The sequence below is a fragment of the Apodemus sylvaticus genome, chromosome 23 (assembly GCF_947179515.1).
Source record: "Apodemus sylvaticus chromosome 23, mApoSyl1.1, whole genome shotgun sequence".
In the NCBI taxonomy this organism is placed as follows: domain Eukaryota; kingdom Metazoa; phylum Chordata; class Mammalia; order Rodentia; family Muridae; genus Apodemus; species Apodemus sylvaticus.
Window position 1 is genome coordinate 21,091,913 of NC_067494.1, and position 18,810 is coordinate 21,110,722.

The following is an 18,810-nucleotide window of genomic DNA, read 5'->3' on the forward strand; positions in this document are numbered from 1 at the left end:
GTCCGCAGCGCTCATCCGCAAGTGTGACCTTCGCGGTACTTCTAAAGTTCTGATCCGCTAGGAAGGTCTTCATGAAGAAAGTAAAGCAACTGTTAAGGATAATCTCAAATATAGTCATTAAGATCACAGCATAGGGGTTAGTATCATAATCTTTTTGAAGAGTACACTTTATTCGCATTCCCGTGAAGCTTTCCCATCTTGCAGAATTGAAACGTCGTGTTAAGCGACACCTCTCTTCTTCTCCTCCGATATCTGCCCTCTGATAACTATCGAATCCTTTAACTACATACACGGAATCACTTGCCTTGTCTTTTTGTGACTGGCATTGTTCATTTATGCCCTTGGGGTTCGTACACTATACCAAGTGGTTATTTCTCTTCTAAGGCCAAATACTAATCTACACTATGTTTGTGCTACAGTATGTGTACTGGCTGGTTTTGTGTGTCCACTTGACATGAGCTGGAGTTATCACAGAGAAAGGAGCCTCCCTTGAGGAAATGCCTCCATGAGACCCAGCTGTAAGGCATTTTCTCAATTAGTCATCAAGAGAGGGAGGGCCCATTGTGGGTGGTGCCATCCCTGGGCTGGTAGTCCTGGGTTCTATAAAAGAGCAGGCTGAGCAAGCCAGGGGAAGCAAGCCAGTAAGAAACATCCCTCCATGGCCTCTGCATCAGCTCCTGCCTCCAAGTTCCTGTCCTGTGTGAGTTCCTGTCCTGACCTCCTTTGGTGATCAAGAGCAGTGTGGAAGTGTAAACTGAATAAATTCTTCCCTCTCCAACTTGCTTCTTGGTCATGATGTTTTGTGCAAGAATACAAACCCTGACTAAGACAATATGTTTATTACTCTATCCGCTGGTGGCCATCCAGGTTGCTTCCACTTCTTGGCTATAATGAGTTATAGCAAACCTCTTTTGCTCTTGCTTTTACAAATACGGAAATACACTCCCAAGTATGATATGGTGGGTTTCTTTAAAAATTCGTAAGTCCCTATATTGTTTTTTGTAACTTTTTATCAACAGTGCAAGTATACAAAGTTCTCTGTGCCGTTTATTTGTTGTAGGTGTTCAGGTTTCTTGTTTGTTTGTTTGGTTCATACAGTTTGCAGTCTCACTGTGTTTTCATTTGTGTATCTCTGCTACTGAGAGGTGCTGAACATCTGTCCTGTGCTTGCTGTCCATTTGCATATTTCCCTATGAAAACAAGCCCTTTGCCTATTAAGAGGTGGCTTGTTTTTTTGTACAGGTTGAGCTGTAGACATCCTTTGTATGTTCAGGATATTAACTCCTTATCAGATATGTGATTTGCAAGCATCTTCTCCACTTGCATTGTGTCTCTGTCATTATTCAATTACTGTGAAGAGACACCCTGACACAGGAAACTCTTACAGAAGAAAGCATTTAATTGAGAGCTTGTGGTTTCAGAGGGTGAATCCATTGCCATCACGGCAGGAGGCATGCAAGATTTGGTGCTGGAGGAGTGGCTTAAAGCCTCATCCCCTCTATAAACAGGGAGAGAGTGGATCTGACACGGGCCTTTTGAAACCTCAAAGCCCACCCCCAGCAACACACTTCCTCCAGCAAGTTCACACCTATTCCAACTTGGCCATGGCTCCTAATCCTTCTAATCCTTTCAAATGGTGTTGCTCCACTCAAATATATAAGCCTATGAAGGCCATTCTTATTTAAACCACCACTGATTGTCCTTTATACTCTCTCTTTTGATGCATAGCAGTTGGATGAAAGTACAGTAATTACAGTAGCAATGAACACCAAGATAGATATATTTGTATGCACTTGCCACCTTTGATAAACTCTTGGCTTGTACTGCAAAGGAAAGGAAAAGACGAGATGATTAGGTTGTTATGGGGAGATTTAAAAATCTCATCAATGTTTACCCTTTTTTGGGAGGGAGGAGACAATGAATACCTTAACTAAACTTTTAGAGTCTATCCTTCATATATAACTTTGCATCCTCCCTTGTTTATGCCTAAAGCAGAATTGTTTTGATTTTATTAATTGGAAACCTGTGATTAATTGTCATCCGTGTGGGATGAAGGGAGAGGAAATAAACCAGATGGTCCAGCTTCCAAGGCACTTACAAAATGGCACAGTGAGTCACGAATCATTCCTGAGGAACTGGGAGTAAGGAGAGTTCGCAGTGGTTGCTAACTCTGGGAGCCTTGCCTGCTCCGACAGTTTTTTCATTGATGACTGTGGAAGCTTTTTCTGCCTTGGAGAAGTTGTTGTAAGATCCTAGAACTTGACTGGCCATTCATCTTAACCTCTCCTTGAGCCCAGTGACTCGAAATGGTGTACGGTGGAGGCAGAAATACAATATCCAAAGCATAATTATATAACACCTTATTAATCCACAGTGTGAAGGAGCCTGTGGCCACAGGGCTATTCAACGGCACTTTCCCCCTTTAGGCTATAAAATTTGTATTGAAAATGTGCTTCTGCCTGAAGTGAGAGACTTCTGGGAGAAACTAGGAAGCTGTGTGGCCACCAAAGAAGAAGGAGGACATGTGGACCTTTTTGTGCCACTTGGAGCTTCAGGTCAGTGTCAAGACTCTAGAAACGCAGGGGACGTACCTCCCTGTGCTGGTATTTTGTGTGTTTTTGAGGTCCAGTCGCAAACCAACCCCATTTAACAATGAATCAATGGGGCTGGAGAGGTGGCTCAGTGGTTAAGATCACTGACTGCTCTTCCAGAGGTCCTGAGTTCAATTCCCAGCAACCACATGGTGGCTCACAACCATCCATGTATCGGTTTTCCGGGCAACGATTCCTTATAAGGAAGCCTGTTCTTTCTCCCATGAATTTTATCTACAGGTTGGTTGCAATCAGTTGATTATATGGATTCAAGTTCTCTGTGGATTCTCTGGCTTCATTATCAGTGAAAATATTAGGCGTAAAGCCTATCGGCCTCCACCATCTTGTTTCAAGAAGCAGGTTTTTTTTTTTTTTTTTTTGACCACAAAGAATTAAAATACTCCATTCATTACATCCTTCTTAAGTTATTTAATCTATGTTTACTGAATCCAATAATCCACTCTTTATTCTAATCTGTATCACTGAAGAAGGGGAGAAAAATTTTAAGACAGGATTTCTCTGTGTAGCCCTAGCTGTCCTAGAACTTGCTCTGTAGGCCAGGCTGGCCTCTTAGACTCAGAGATCTGTCTCTGGCACCCATGTGCTGAAATTAAAGGCATGCACCACCACACCCAGCAAAATGGGAGAAATAAATGCCACATTAAATTTTGACCATTTTGTTCTATCTTGTGTTTATCTGTTTTAAGTGTGTCTACTTTTAACCACAAGTATCCTTTTACTCAGATTATTTTAGGAAACTCTTATGAGGTTTTTCTCTGCCTTTGGCTTAAATATTCCAAACTTGATGAAAAACAGTTTTTTTTTTCTAATTGCACACCCTCTTTCCATGTCTTATTGCATTGTTTTTAGAAATTAGGTTGTTTGGACATCTGCCCATAGAGATGAAGGTGAGATGTTTTGGGGCTCTTGATTTGGATTAAAGATAATGATTGACAGTGGTTTTTCTCGACCAACTCTTTCATGCTTCTAAGAAATATTTGACTGATTTAGGAGAAACCTGTGAATAAACTAATGCAATTGTTCTTGGCTGTGCAGAAGCTGGTATAGAAGTTCTTTCTCAGTTGTCTCAACTAACTGGCACGTTGTTCTTTGCCCCGACTGGAATTGCAACTGGTTCGTACCAGCACAGTAAGTCTATGTGAGCTGGTTGGCATGTCTGGTAACACACAGCCACATCAGCTTCACTGAAGGACAAGAACTAAGAAGGCCTACTTTTGTCTCATTTCTCTGCCTCGGTATCTAGCAGCTGTATGTTAGTACTGATATACATCTCTCCTGATCTGCCTATAGCAATTGCTACTCCTCCTGAAGGGGCGGTCTCCCTTCTTCAGCCATAGCTCTGAGCCATTCATTTAGAGGAGAATTTTTTTTGCTGCAAATATTTTTCTTCAAGCTGTCACTAAAACCCTCTTTAAAGAGGTCAGCAAATTGTCCAGTTGCTGCACTGGAGAAAGGATGTATTTTCCTAGGGTTTTTGTTTGTTTGTTTGGTTGGTTTTTGTTTTTGTTTTTGATTAATTTGGTTTTCCTTGGGAGCATGAATTGTAGCTCTAAGGAGATGAGTTTTGCTTAGATCCCACTTGGTACAGGATCAGGAAGGGAAATGGGTCAAAAGGGTAAGTACACTGGCATATATACTTTGACACAGTAAGGCTTCTAATACTGGATAAAAATGGACCATTGGCTGACTGACAGACAGCCACATGGACATCCTACAATGTCACTCAATGCTTTCTCCTTTAAAACCCTTCTCTTCAGATCAAACAGGGTTTGGCCTGCCTCGGGAATGGTATGAGCACTGATTCTTTCGTCTCCAGAGGCCTTTCGAGACCGGGGGAAGTTGGCATGACTATGTCACTTGTAAGGGAAATGATTCCCTATAGAAGGAAGAGAAAGCTGATGGACTTCATATTTCATACAGTTCTGAAGCAGCCGTGGCCAGGGCACTGTAGTTTACACAGCATCAGCAAATGATGTGTCTGTGGCTCTGTGGAGAGAATGGCCTCGCTCGCTCTGTGCAGCAAGGCTTGGGCCCTATTGTTTGCCCTGAGGAGCACCTGTACTTCTTTTAGGCTAAATGGGTCACTCCTTCCTTCACGCTGTAATTGCTTGGCAAGGTAAGGAATGTCCTTACACATCCACTAGAGCCACGTTGAGAGAGAGAGAGAGAGAGAGAGGAGTAGCTGCCGAGTGTGGCATGGGCGTGGGAAGTGCTGTGTCAGAAGAACTCTCACTTTTAGAAGGAAGAAATACATTCTTACATCCATCCACTGAGCTCCCCAAAGCACAAGGTAGCGATTTCCTTTCTAATTTCTAACTTCTAGGAGCCGTCAACCTTATCTGCCACGGACAGAGGGCCATTCACTGTGTCCTTTCTGAGTTTCTTTGTTTACCGCTGAAAACAGGCTGTGACTGCTTACCTTCTGATGAAGGACACTGTGCCCAGTATAAAGAGAGCTGACTTGGTTTTCTGTTAAACAAGAAGTAGAAATCTCCTGCCTCAGCTCAAGCTCAAGGCCAATGAGAGGCCTTGTCTCAAATAATAGGGTGGACAGTCCTTAAGAATCAATGCCTAAAGTTGACCTCTTGACTCTACAAGTAGGTGTACACATGTGCACACATATACATATTTGCACCTGTACACATACATACATGCACATGCATACACACCCACATGCACGTGTATGCACAGAATATGAACTGAGTCTTCAATAATAAAATTCAAACTCTCGTCAGTTCTTAGTGACTGGCTGGGGCCGCCTCAGGATAGGACTCCTCCTTCTAACTACTTCAGCGAGTCCAAGCTGCAGGCGTGGTCCAGCTTCACAGAGTTCCTGGAAGACACCTTGAAGTCGGTGAGAAAGAAGTTAAATCCGCTCTTCAAGAACTTGCAGGAGAGCATCAGTGGCCGCATGATAGGTAAGATCTCTGACGCTTCTGCTCCAGATCAGGCCAGCGCTTATTTCTTACCTGAGGGAATTCAAGATGGAGAACGACGTAAGCAAGACCCAGTTGTAAAGGATACTTGGTCAAGCCTCATCTTTATTTATCTTCCTTCCTTCCTTCCTTCCTTCCTTCCTTCCTTCCTTCCTTCCTTCCTTCCTTCCTTCCTTTCTTTTTTTCTTGTTTTTTGGATTTTTGGTCTTTTGGCTTTTTGGATTCGGTTTTTTTTTTCGAGACAGGGTTTCTCTGTATAGCTTTGGCTGTCCTGGAACTTACTCTGTAGACCAGGCTGACCTCGAACTCAGAAATCTACCTGCCTCTGCCTCCCAGAGTGCTGGAATTACAGGCGTGCGCCACCACTGCCTGGCCTTTCATTTTTTGTAATATTTAAATATTTACACACTTTTACTGGAAAACAAATTGCCAACATACTGTCATAAAAAATATTCACCTTTCCATTTTCTATTTAATCCTTAGTATCTATGAAAGAAAATGGAGAAAGTATTTCTCCTTGTTTACATGTTCTTAACTATACTGGAGAACAACTTTCCCCATTGACTTCTCATTGTCAGCACACTGTCATAGAAGATATTCATGGCTCCATTTCTCTATCTACTCCTTAGTAGCTTTGGAAAAAAAAAAAGAGAAATGATTTCTCCTTGTTTGTATTTTCTTAACTATTTAAAAGTATTGGTTTAGCATTTCCTAAATGGGATAGTTCTGGTTGTAGAGGAACATACAGGGGAAGATCTCTACAGAAGAGGCATTTGTGAAGCAAGATATAGGGTATGTGTTGACGGGCAAAATGTCTATGTGGGTGCACATGTGCTACTGTGCACAGCAAGGGAAGGGAGGAAGGCGCAGGTCTTCAGTATTGGGATGATACTATGTCAGATGGAGTGTGAATCAAATATGAAGAGATAGCTACAGAGGAAGGGGGAGATATTTACCTGGATGGTGAAAGTGTTTCATTTTAAAGAATATACTGGTTTAGTTTGTGATGGTTAAGATGGTATATCATTCCACAAAGATTATTATGGTAATTTGATCAAGGCAATGGAGTTTCTCTATACAGAGAAACCCTGTCTCAAAAAAACCAAATCCAAAAAAAAAAAACAAAAAAAAAAAAAAAAAGAAAAGAAAAAGAAAAAGAAAAGATGTTTCTGTATGTAAGCTACTTTAAATTTAAAATGTTTGCATTTTCAACACAAGGGTGAGGAGATGTGGAGGATCTGGGTATGTAAGCTACTTTAAATTTAAAATGTTTGCATTTTCAACACAAGGGTGAGGAGATATGGGATACGATTGGATCCCATATTTTACTCAGAAGGCCCCTTTCATGGTTTCTTTTATGATTGTCTGATTCTTAGATTTCATTCAGCACCAGTTTTAGCACATTGAAATTGGTTTGGCTCATTTCCCATTTTATAGTAGGTCTTCTCGTGGTAATAATAAACATCTGGCCCCGTTCCTCGTTTCATTGTCCACTGAAAGGTAACGGTGACGACTGCCCTTTACTCTTTCGTATCTCACATAAAGTAAGTACAGTGTGAGCGTTTTACATTTCAGGGCAATTTATGTTCGACACTCTGGGTATGGACAGCATCCTAAATAACCAAGGCACCGCCCAGGCTCTGGCAGATGGACTGATGGCGCTGTCAAAAGAAGAGTCTGTAAGTATTTTGTTGAAGAAAGAAAAGTAGAAAAAAAAAAACCTCAGCACAAATAAATCCTTAGTTTACATTTTTTATCCTTTTAGTAGTATATCACTCTGGGACATAGTCCCTCAGAGAAATTACATCAGTTTGTAAAAGCAGCCACAGAGAGATTCTGGGCTCAAGATGCACTGAGTATATAAAAGAGAGAAACAGGGAGACCTCCTGGGCTCTTTAAAGTCTTTTAATGTGTGCGCTGTTTTCTGTCTTGTGCCTAATTTCAGTTAGAAGTGACTTCATTAGAAAACATGCTCATGGCCTTATATTTCACATAAATGTTATGAGCCAGGGCACTGACACGTGTGAAACCAGATACAACAAAGGGGGTTAGACGAGAGAGTGGGCAAGAAAACACATAAAGTACAGCGAGTCAGCTCTCAGGGGCAGGAGAATCGTGGACTCTCAGCAACCATTTATGTTAACAGGCCATCTTGGATGTCCACCAGAATAAGCGGCATACATTTCAGAAGACTGTGAGAGATTTGTTGGCCTTTTTGGGACAAAGCTTAGGCAGTAAAATATCTGTGAGAACCTGAGCTTAGCCCCAGGGCCTATGTGAAAGCAACTGAGGCCTAAGTGCTGGGGAGGGGGAGCAGGTGGATCCATCCCTAGGGCTCTCTGGTCACTTAGGTGGTGAGCTCCAGACCAGTGAGAAACCATCTTTAAAGTAAAAAGTGGACAGTGCCAAGATTGTCCTCTGGCTTTTGTATACACACACACACATACACATACCACACACACACATACACACACACATACACACATACACACACACATACACACATACACACACACACACACACAAACACATACACAAACACACACACCACACACACATACACACCACACCACACATACACACACACCACACCACACACACACACACACCACACACACCACACACACACACATCATACACACACACACACAAACACACACATACCACACACACCACACACACAGACATATAGACACATACACACACATACCACACACACACACAGAGACATATATACACATATACACACATACCACACACACACACACATACCACACACACACTACACACCACACACACACTACACACTACACACTACAACCATACCACATACCACACACACACCACACCACACACCACACACCACACACACACCACACCACACACACATATACACACTCATATCACACACACATACCATACCACACACACACCCACACACATATACACACACACATACACACACACATACACACACATACACACACATACCACACCCACACACCATACCACACCCACACCACACACACCACACACACACACACACACACACACACACACACACGAGAGAGAGAGAGAGAGAGAGAGAGAGAGAGAGAGAGAGAGAGAGAGAGAGAGAGATTAGTCCACAGGATCTCTTTCTCACAGCCCCAAGGATAACTGTGAAGACAGGAGTAAGAGAGGAGTAGCCTTGCCTGGTGCAAGCCTTTACTCTCCAAGGACTGACTCCCCCCCTCTGTGGTGATTCTACCATTTAAACATGGTCTCTACACATATTTCTTCTCCTTGCTGCCGTGTGTCTGTTCTAGTTTCCTCTGGGTTTCTGGGGTAGCATCGGATAGTTGCAGGCTTAGCTAAACTGTGTAGAGCTATTCTTGGCCATGGGCTGCCTGCTTTGGACTCAGTGCAGTTGGTGCTCCAGCCCGACATCCAGTGAGCCAAGGCCCTGACAGATTTCTCTGTTGACCTGATCATGGGTGTTTCCAGAGACCCAAAGGCCTGGAATGATACTGCACTTTCTCTCAAACATAAAATGCTAGAAATGTCTTATGGAGGAAGAACCATATATAGCACAATTTTGATGAGATTCAAACCTACAGTGTGGGAGAGAAGCAGACTCCATGGGGAACTGGGATGTTCCCAGTAATGGTGCTACCCTGCCTCTCTCCAAGGCTTGCTTCTTTCCCTTGAGAGACCACAAGAGCCCTGCTGGTCTTTTCCTCACATGGCCAAGGGTTGTTGAGAGAGCCTTCTACAAGACCTTGGACTGTGGATTAAAAAGCTGAGAAACAAGAATATGGGTGGTAACCAGAACACGGAATGGGAAGAAATTTAGTATTTTCAGTTCAATAACAATTCCTTTGTTTTCTAGTAATATGACTTAAGCAGACAACTGAAAAGTCCAATTTAAAAAAAATCCTTTTTTCATATATTTATGTGTAGTGTGTGTGTGCATGTGAGTGTGCTTGTGTGCATGTGAGTGTACCTGTGTGCATGGGTGTGTGAGTGTGTATAAGTGTATATGTTTGAGTGTGTTCATGTGTGTGTATATCTGTATGTGCATGCGTGAGTGTGTGTGTGTGTGTGTGTATGTGTATATGTTTGAGTGTGTTTGTGTGTGTGTGTGTGCCTGAGGGGTTTTCCTTTTTCACTTTCTACCTCACATTTTGAGACAGGGCTATTCAGTAAACCGATTCTGGTAGGGTCGCTTGCCAATGAGTTTGGAGATCCATCAACACTCCTCCAGAGCTACAGGCACCGATATCAGAGCCCAGTTTCTACTTCGGTGCTGGGATCAGAACTCAAGTCTTTAAGTTCACACAGGCTGAACCCTAGCCCATGTTCTTTTTTTTTCTGTGATATGTTTAACATAATGTCAGGTGAATATTAAATAGGATTTGTGTGTGTGTGTGTGTGTGTGTGTGTGTGTGTGTGTGGTATTTTCCAGGACAAACCTCTGGAATTTTTGTCCGATTTTCTGCTGAAGAAATGTAGTGAAAAGAACAAGGCCTTTGAAGGAAATTATGCTCTGACAGAATGTGACCTGGGAGACACATGGGACCCCCTCGTGAAGGTAAAAGTTGCTGCTGTAGTTTGCCGCCATGGCGGCCTCTCTGTAGAGGCTTGTGTGGTGAAGAGGCTCTCCAGAGCAGGGACAATGTTCCTGGAAAGCTTCCAACTGTCAATTGTTTTAGGGATATCGCTGTCGTGGACTATTATTGACTAGGGTATTTCATGGTGTTTAATGTGAGTGGTGTTTAAGGCACTTCCGGGCTCCGGCCCCTCACTGATTGAGAGCTGTGCTTGATCTAAGAGAGTCGGAAATTAGCATTTACCACTTAACTCAGGCCAGTTCTCCCTGAGGTAACTTGAGAGAAGAAAATTATTTGTAGACTAATTTTTTGGTGTTGTACATGAAACTAAGAATTCTTCTTTCACAGGGGCGGAGGCACGCACCTCTAACCCCAGCATTTGGGAGGCAGAAGCACGTGGAGCTCTGAGAATTCCAGGCCATTCTGGCCTGTGTGTCAAGTTCCAGGCAGCCATGGGCCACCTAATGAGACTCTGTCTCAACAAATCAACCAACCCCAAACAGTGCCTCTTTTCCTTTCCTCCTTCTCCTGTTCCCTCTCCATCTCCTCCCCCTCCTCCTCCTCTTCTCCCTCCTCCTCTGCCTTCCCCCTCTTCCTCCTCCTCACCAGGGCTCTATTCAGAATCCCCACACTCTTACATGAAATAATCAGAATTCATTGTCATTTGCAAAACTGATTTATCACATGGAAAATACCATTTAAGAACCATTTATGCTCAGATAAAGATATTTGAAGGATTAGGACACTGTCATCCAATACCAAGTCACCATCTTGACTGTTAGTAAGTACACACTGGTGAGTTGCCCTATCAGGTGAATCAGCTGGTGCCTTATTAACATAACATTCTGAAATGCATTAGTGCTTCAGGAGAGCACAATACAGGGCAGGCCACAGGAGACCTGTTGGTCATTTCCCTTTGTCAAGCCTGCTAGTCTACCTTGAAAGGAGTTATCTCCACACACTGGGCTTTAGTTTTAAAACTATAGGAATGGAAATAATGCCATCTCCCAGATAGAAGTCCCACAGGCTTTTCTGTCAAATCCAGGTCTCTCCTCTCTCTGTGTCTGTCTTTCTGTCTCTCTGTATATGTGTGTTTGATACTATCTTATCTATCTATCTATCTATCTATCTATCTATCTATCTATCTATCTATCTATCTTTCTCTTTCTTTCTTTCTTTCTTTCTTTCTTTCTTTCTTTCTTTCTTTCTTTCTTTCTTTCTTTCTTTCTTTCTTTCTATCCATCCACTCATCTTAATTATTACACTGAACCTGAAATGTCCCCACAGGTTCATGTTTCAAGTGTCTGGTTACAGTGTGTGGCACCATTTAGAAGTCTTCAGGAACCTACCTAGTGAATGTTGGTTACTAGTGTTAACCCTTTGAAGGTTGTAGCTGGTTCTGGTCCATGCCATGTAAATAAGTTGTTGTCTTCTGCTCCAGTGGATATCTAAGGAGATGCACTATCCTGCCTTTCCCACCACGATAGACTGAGATGGCTTGAAACCGTGAGCCAAAATATATTCCTTCTTCATTAACTTGCTTCTTTCTGTCAGTTGTTTTGCCATAGCGTTTGTGACAGGAAAGTAACAGATAGCCATCATTCTATGAACTCTGTCCCCCATCTGGCTGTCCAATCAGACCTTACTCCAGGCTGATGCATGCCTACAGGGCTTTGAGGTGTTTATTTGTATTAACGTTGGGCGGTTATGGTGACGAATGACAGTAGAATCGAAGTCTCATTGCACTGCTGTTCCTGGCCCCTGATGCAGGCAGCTCTGTGCTTTCTGGGAGAAGCATTTTGCTGGGTGGGGTGTGGCTAGAGAATAAATTATCTGTTAAAAAAACTTCCACCATGGTAGCTGTCCCACAGCTTGGTCAAACAGGTTACACCCGGAAGGAGAGCCGGGGTAGAAAGGAGAACAGCCGGGGTGAGAGGAACAATGAAGCTAAGACAAAGTTCACTGATCAAGGCTCAATGTTTTAATGATTGAGGATTTAAAGGGGGGGGACTCTCCCCCAATAAGCCGGGATCTCATCTGCAAATCTGGTTTGGCTGCTCAGTGGGTAGCTGGCTCTGGAGAACAATAGGCCTTCCCCAGAGTTGGAAGACTCAGCCCCAGGTTGGCTGGGAGACTGTGGCAAACACTGAGGTCTGAATTTCCTGCTCAGTCACTGAGGGGAGGGCACGCACCACATGATCCAAAACTAGTCACGTGAGCTTATTTCTTGCTGTCACCTTTATATTTAATGGAGATCACCAAGGCAAACCCAGCCAAAATAAACCTTTCCTATAAAGCTGCAAAGGGTGAGGCTCTGTTATTGTTCTATAATCTCTTTTAAAAACAGAATGAGGGATGGCGCCATGGATTTTAAATAGACTATAAAATTTCTAACAATTGTAACTATGCTTACTATAAAATAGGAGAAGTCATCATGTTTATGTTCAGCTGACATTCTTAGGCTATATTTCCAAGGCCTAAAACATATATTATGTATCTTAATTGTGTGTGTGTGTGTGTGTGTGTGTGTGTGTAAGTACTGGTGCTTGCAGAGATCAGAGGTATCAGAACCCTGGGATCTCTTCTTGCAGAGGACTTGGGTTTAGTTACCAGTACTATCCAGTAGCTCACAACTATCGGAAAGTCCTGTTCCAGGGGATTCTGACTCTGATGCCCTCTTCTGATCTCTACCAGCATGCATGGTATGCATACATTCAGGCAAATCACTCATGCACATAAAATAAAAACAAAACAAACCTTTAAAAGAAGAATGAGGAAGAGGAGGAGGAGGAGGAAGAGAAGGGAGAGGAAGAGAAAGGAGAGGAAGAGGAAGAAGAAAAGGAGACAAAGATGATGATGATGAAGATGAAGGAGGAAGAAAGAAGGAGGAGGAGGAGGAAGAAAGAAGCAGCAGCAGCAAAAGAAGAAGAAGAAGAAGAAGAAGAAGAAGAAGAAAAGAAGAAGAAGAAGAAGAAGAAGAAGAAGAAGAAGAAGAAGAAGAAGAAGAAGAAGAAGAAGAAGAAGAAGAAGAAGTAGTAGTAGTAGTAGTAGTAGTGGGGGGAGGAGGAAGAGAAGGAGGAGGAGGGGAGAAGGAGGGGGAAGGAGGAGGGAGAAGGAGGAGGGAGGAGAAAGAAAACCCAGTGTTAGCTCAGATGCTCACAGTAGATTGGTGCATCAGCTTTTTTATTGCTGTAGAATACCTGAAACAATGGCAGGGGAAAGGTTGATAGTGGATCACAGTCTCGAGAGTTTTAGCCCACAATTATGTAGCACCATTGCTTTTGAGCCTGTGGCCAGGAAACCATGATGGTGGAACGTGATGCAGAAGAAACAGCTCACCTCTGGATGATCCAGGCAGTAAAAGAAAGTGGGAAAAGAAGGGCAAGCCAAGGATCCCAGATCCCTTCAAGGGCGTTGACTAAGCGTTCAACATACGGTCCTTGAGGACCATTTGAGATTCAAGTAAGAATAGACTGTTTTCCACATTATAGCAGCTACCTCATCTGAGAGGTCACAATATAATTCTGCAGCATTACAGTTGTCCTAATTTTGAGATAGTGTGAGTTTGATTCTCATTTTACATCTGCAGCTGCTTTCTGGCACTGGCGTCTCCACTGACTTGAGGACGTGATGGTTTCCTGACTATAAATAACTAGTGCTGTAACTTTGTTTTTAAAATGAAGAGTGTTCCACTCACGGGGAAAGTCTGAGTTTCAAATTCAAAGAGCCCCAGCCCCTAAGCCAAAAGTATAAAAATATACCAGGCTGGCATAAGACAGCCATACCTGGAAAGGAAGCTAGAGCTCCCTGCGCGGACAGGTGCCCAGGTTCTAGTGGGACAGCCTGTAAGCAAGACGAGAGCTGGGACCGGAGCCAGGACGCCTGTACCAAAGTGTCTGCCTGCTGTGCAAACTGATGCCGTGACCACTCCACAGTGCAGTGTAGGGGAAGGTTTTTATTGTAGGTATGAAAGAGATAACAATTAAAGGTATCTGGATTGTTCCAGGGCAGAGAGAAAGAAGTAGACCGAACAGGACCGGGAGAATAGATGTGGCCAGGACTATCTTCAAGAAAGGAGTAGAAAAAGAAAGAGGTAGAGAGTAGAGAAAACAAGGTGAGAAAAATAGAAACAGAGCAGAAAGAGGGAGAGGGAGAGGAGAGGAAGAGAGAGGAGAGGGGGAGGGGGAGGGAGAGGATGGGGAGGGGAAGAGAGGGAGGAGGAGAGGAGGAGGAGAAGAAGGGGAGGGGGAGAGAGAAAAGGGGGGAGGGGAAGAGGAGAGGGAAGAGGAGAAGGGGAGGGGGAGGACAGGGAGGAGAAGGGGGGAGGAGGAAAAGGGGAGGGGAAAGGGAAAGAGGGGGAGGGAGAGAGGGAAAGGGAGGGGAAGAGGGAGAGGATGGGGAGGGGGAGAGGAGAGAGTGAGGGGGGAAGGGAGAAGATAGGGGAGGGAATGGGGAAGGAGAGGGGAAGAGAATAGGGGAGGGGGGAGAGGAGGAGGGGCGAAGGGGAAGGGAGAGGGGGAAGGGAGATGATAGGAGGAGGGAGAGGGAGGGGGACAGGGAGAGGGAGAGGGAGGAGTCTAGTGAGAATAACAATTATAAGGAGAATGCGTAGCTAAGGGGAGGGAAGCTAGTTTAGGGGAAGTTTCGGGTAGGGGGGAGGTTAGAAGGCATGCGATGCCTGCATAGACCTTGAAATGTGTAACAGATAAGTGAGCCAGAGCAGAGCAAGCCTGGGCCAGCATGTGCTTTGATCTGCTGATAGACCTGCAAGTAGCCTTACGTCCCTTAGGCCAGAGTACTGGAAATGACTCCTTTTGGTAGATAGGAACCAGATTTATAAGTTTCTGAGGAACGCTGGCTTTTATCCAGCTGCCAGAGACCCTCCTATAGTCCAGGTTGAGGACATTTCTGTCCATATATGGACTGCCTTTTGGAGTTCAGGGAACGGGAGTTTCCTTCTGGCCTGACAGATGTCACACGGAACATCTGTCAGAATGCACTCATTTTCTTCTGGTGAGGTAAAAGGAGTCTTGGTTGCAAACTGATATTTATAGCCAGGCCTGGTGCTGCATGCCTGTGTTCACCGCACTTAGGCAGAGGTGCTATGAGGATCAGGAATTCAAAGTCAGCCTTAGGGAGCAATTTTAAGGAGAATCTAGGATACTGGAGACTCTTGTCTCAAGGAAACAAAACAAAACAAGCGAATTCTCAAACAAGGTGATGTTTGTCATCCAGGCTCTTCTGAGAACAGCAGGGGATCTCCACTAAGAGTATTATCTTAGAGTAGTTATAGCTGCTTAGAGCTTATAACTGCTATTTTACTCTCCCAACAGGAACACTGGGTTATCGTTCTGCTGGTAGTGGGGCCTCTGGGATGCTGCCCAGATAACCAGGGCACTTTTTTTTTTTTTTTTTAATTTGGATGTCCTAATTTGTAGGCAGACTACAAGATATGGTATGGAGAGAAAGGCCGTATTTAAATGTGAAAATCGACAAATCTTGGAAGAGCATGTACAATGTTTTCATGGCACTTTATCATGAGTTGAAAATGGGCTGCATTTTATGAAGTGTTAGCGTCTGTTCTTTCTAGCATCTTAAATGTGAGATAAGTTACTTAAGGCAGCTTCTTAAGACAAAAGCAGAGTCTAGGCCAAGGTCCCTCTCAGGAGTGCTTAGCTGCTCTAGGAGTCCTGCAGGGCAACCCCAACCTGTAACCCCACCCGACCTTCCAGGTAAGAAGCTAGAGGAAGCTGAAGACTGTTTATATTTTAGTTTTTATCTTTGTGTGTACACATGTGTACGAGAGTGTGTACGTGTGCAAGTGTGGAGACCAGAATGCTGGACATCTTCTGTTGTGCTCCCTATTTGGGGTGTGGGGGTGGGGCAGGATGTGTCGCAAAACCTTGAACTTGCTGTTTTGGATAGATTGGGTGAACAGCAAGCCCCCACAGATCCTGCTATTTCTGCTCCCTAGGGCTGACCTAAGAGGTGGGCCCTTTCCACTGAACACCTAAGCCTCTAAGGTGGTGGTCCTCAACCTTTCTAATGCTGCGACCCTTTAATAGGGTTGCTCATGCTGTGGTGAACCTCAACCATAAAAATCATTTCATTGCTACTTCATAGCTGTAACTTTGCTACTTTTATGAATCATAATATATATAAAAAACATCAAATATACAAGATATGAAATATTGACCCTTGTTGGGGGTCGTGACCCACAGGTTGAGAACCACTGCTCTAAGGTATGTTATTAAAAAACATAGTTTAAGAGAGGCACCCATTTGTTAGTTGCTTAGTTCAGTGTGCCCAGGGAACTTGTGGTAGAATCCAAAGGCATGTAGTTTCCCAGCACTCATGGGCAGAGTGCTAGAAGGGTTTCCAGCAACTACAAGACCTACCTCCAGGTAACCAAGTCCCATTTAATCTTCAGGAAAGACACATCACAGAAGACAATTCTCAGGACATGAAGTCAAGTCCACGCCAAAGCGACCTGAACATGGAGGTTCTGGTTAAGCTGGTAAGCCACCTATTACCAACTAGGCAATACCAACTAGGTGGTATTACCAACCACCTATTACCAACTAAGTTACCTATTACCAACTAGGATCTTGTCCGTATTGTTGCTGACATGGAAGAGCCTTTATTTACCCTGGTTAGGTCTTTGTTTTCCTTAAAAATATCCCTTAAAGAAAGGAACAACCTGCCAACTACGTAAATGTATTGAAGAAAAATCCAGTTGGTAGATTTATCTTTTCCTGGTAACTATGATGTGGACTCAAAAGAAGTTCATTTAAATGATGAAGACGGGGAGAACACCATTGTGGATGTGACCCCATGATTTCCCATGATGGGTCATCATTTAAAGAAAGGACTCGTGTTCATGAAGGTTTAACTGTCTTCTCTCATGGGTCAGTACTGACCACACCATCCCTTCCCTCCTCTCTGTCCAGTCCTTCCCTCCCTCCCCTCTCCCCCAGACCCAATCTACCATTTCCCTTCAGAAAAGGGGAGGCCTCCCAGGGATACCAACTAAACATTACATATGGAGTTGCAGTAAGACTAGGCATGAATCCTAAGCTGGGCAAGGCAACCCGTAGGAGGAAAGGGTCCTAAAAGTAGACAAACAAGACAGAGATAGCCCCTGCTTCTACTGTTAGTCCATTAGAAGACCAAGCTACACAACCCAAACACATATGCAGAAGGTCCAAGTCAGACTCATGCAGATTCCCTGGTTGTCCATTCAATCTCTGAGAAACCCTATGAGCCCAGATTCGTAGATTCTGTGAGTTTTCTTGTGGTGTCCTTGACACCGCTGACACCTACAATTTCTTTCCCCTCTTCCTCAGGACTTCCTGAGCTCCACCTAATGTTTAGTTGTCTGTGATGTCTGTATCTGTTAACATCAGTTGCTAAGTGAGGCCTCTTTGATGTTGATTATGCTAGGCTCCTGTCTATGATTATAGCAGTGTGACATTAGGAAACATTTCAATGACACCCCCAACACCTGGTAGTGTTTGTTTTATACTATCTAGGTCTCTGGGTCGCCCAGCATCTGGTTCCTGGCCCACCAGGCAGTGAATGTCAAGGGTGGGCTCCCTCTCAGGGCACGGGTCTCAAGCTGGACCGGTCAGTGCTTGGCCACTCCCACAATTTTTGCTCCACCTTTATCCCACCACATCCTACAGGCGGGACAAATTATAGGTAGAAGGTTTTGTGCCTGGGTTGATGTCCCAGTTTCTCCACTGGTTCCTTGCCTGGTTACATTAGATGACTGGTTCAGGCTCTGAATCCCCAGTACTAGTCTTAGCTAGAGTTACAATTAGAATCCTGGAGTTTCCATTACACTAGGTTTCTACCTCACCTCCCATACATCCCCCAATTTCAGTTGTCTCTCCCAGTATTCTCTCCCTCCATCTCCGCAACCTGGCCCCTCTGCTCTGTCCCCACATGCCCAAGGTCCACTCATAATTACTATTCTATTTCACCTTAGTGGGGAGATTCATGCATTCCCCCCTTGAGCCTTCCCTGTTAGCCTCTCTGAGTCTGCAGATTGTAGCATGATTATCCTTTATTTTCCAGGTAATATCCGCTTATAAGTGAGAACATGGCTCAGTGTATTGGTTTTAAGTTGAGATCTTTGATTCGCTGGGACTTGAGTTTTGAGCAACGTGATAGATATGCATCTATTTGCATTCTCCTATGCAGACATCCAGTTACACCAGCACCATTTGTTGAAGATGCTTTCTTTTTTCCACTGGCTTCATTATCAAAAAAAGCAGGTGTCCATAGGTGTTTGAATTGACTTCTGGGTCTTTAATTCAATTCTGTTGATCAACCTGTTTGTTTTTTATGCCAATAACATGTGATTTTTTTTTTTTTATTACCATTGCTCTGTAACACAGCTTAAATTCAGGCGTTCTTTTATTGTATAGGATTATTTTACTATCTTGGGCTTTTTGTATTTCCATATGAAGCTGATTTTTTTTTCAAGTTTTGTAAAGCTTAGTGTTGGAGTTTTGATGGAGATTGTAGTGTATCTATAGATTGCGTTTGGTAAGATGGCCATTTTCACTTTGTTAATCCTATGGATCCATGAGCACGGGAGATCTTTCCATCTTCTCAAAACTTCTTTACTTTCTTCAAAGACTTGAAGTTCTTGTATTGGGGTTC

General features: G+C 43.7%; 1 protein-coding gene across 2 annotated transcripts in view; it reads left to right on the forward strand.

The window, feature by feature from the left end:
• Positions 1 to 18,810, forward strand: part of Ect2l (epithelial cell transforming 2 like) — a 76,426-nt gene that overhangs the window by 36,880 nt on the left and 20,736 nt on the right. The window contains exons 8-13 of one of the 2 annotated variants that reach the window (XM_052170028.1): positions 2,427 to 2,555; positions 3,648 to 3,740; positions 5,348 to 5,530; positions 7,124 to 7,227; positions 9,996 to 10,121; positions 16,571 to 16,657. In XM_052170028.1, coding sequence (XP_052025988.1) covers positions 2,427 to 2,555; positions 3,648 to 3,740; positions 5,348 to 5,530; positions 7,124 to 7,227; positions 9,996 to 10,121; positions 16,571 to 16,657 — 722 coding nt within the window. The remainder of the gene's footprint in view (positions 1 to 2,426; positions 2,556 to 3,647; positions 3,741 to 5,347; positions 5,531 to 7,123; positions 7,228 to 9,995; positions 10,122 to 16,570; positions 16,658 to 18,810) is intronic. The other variant, XM_052170029.1, reaches the window with a different exon arrangement.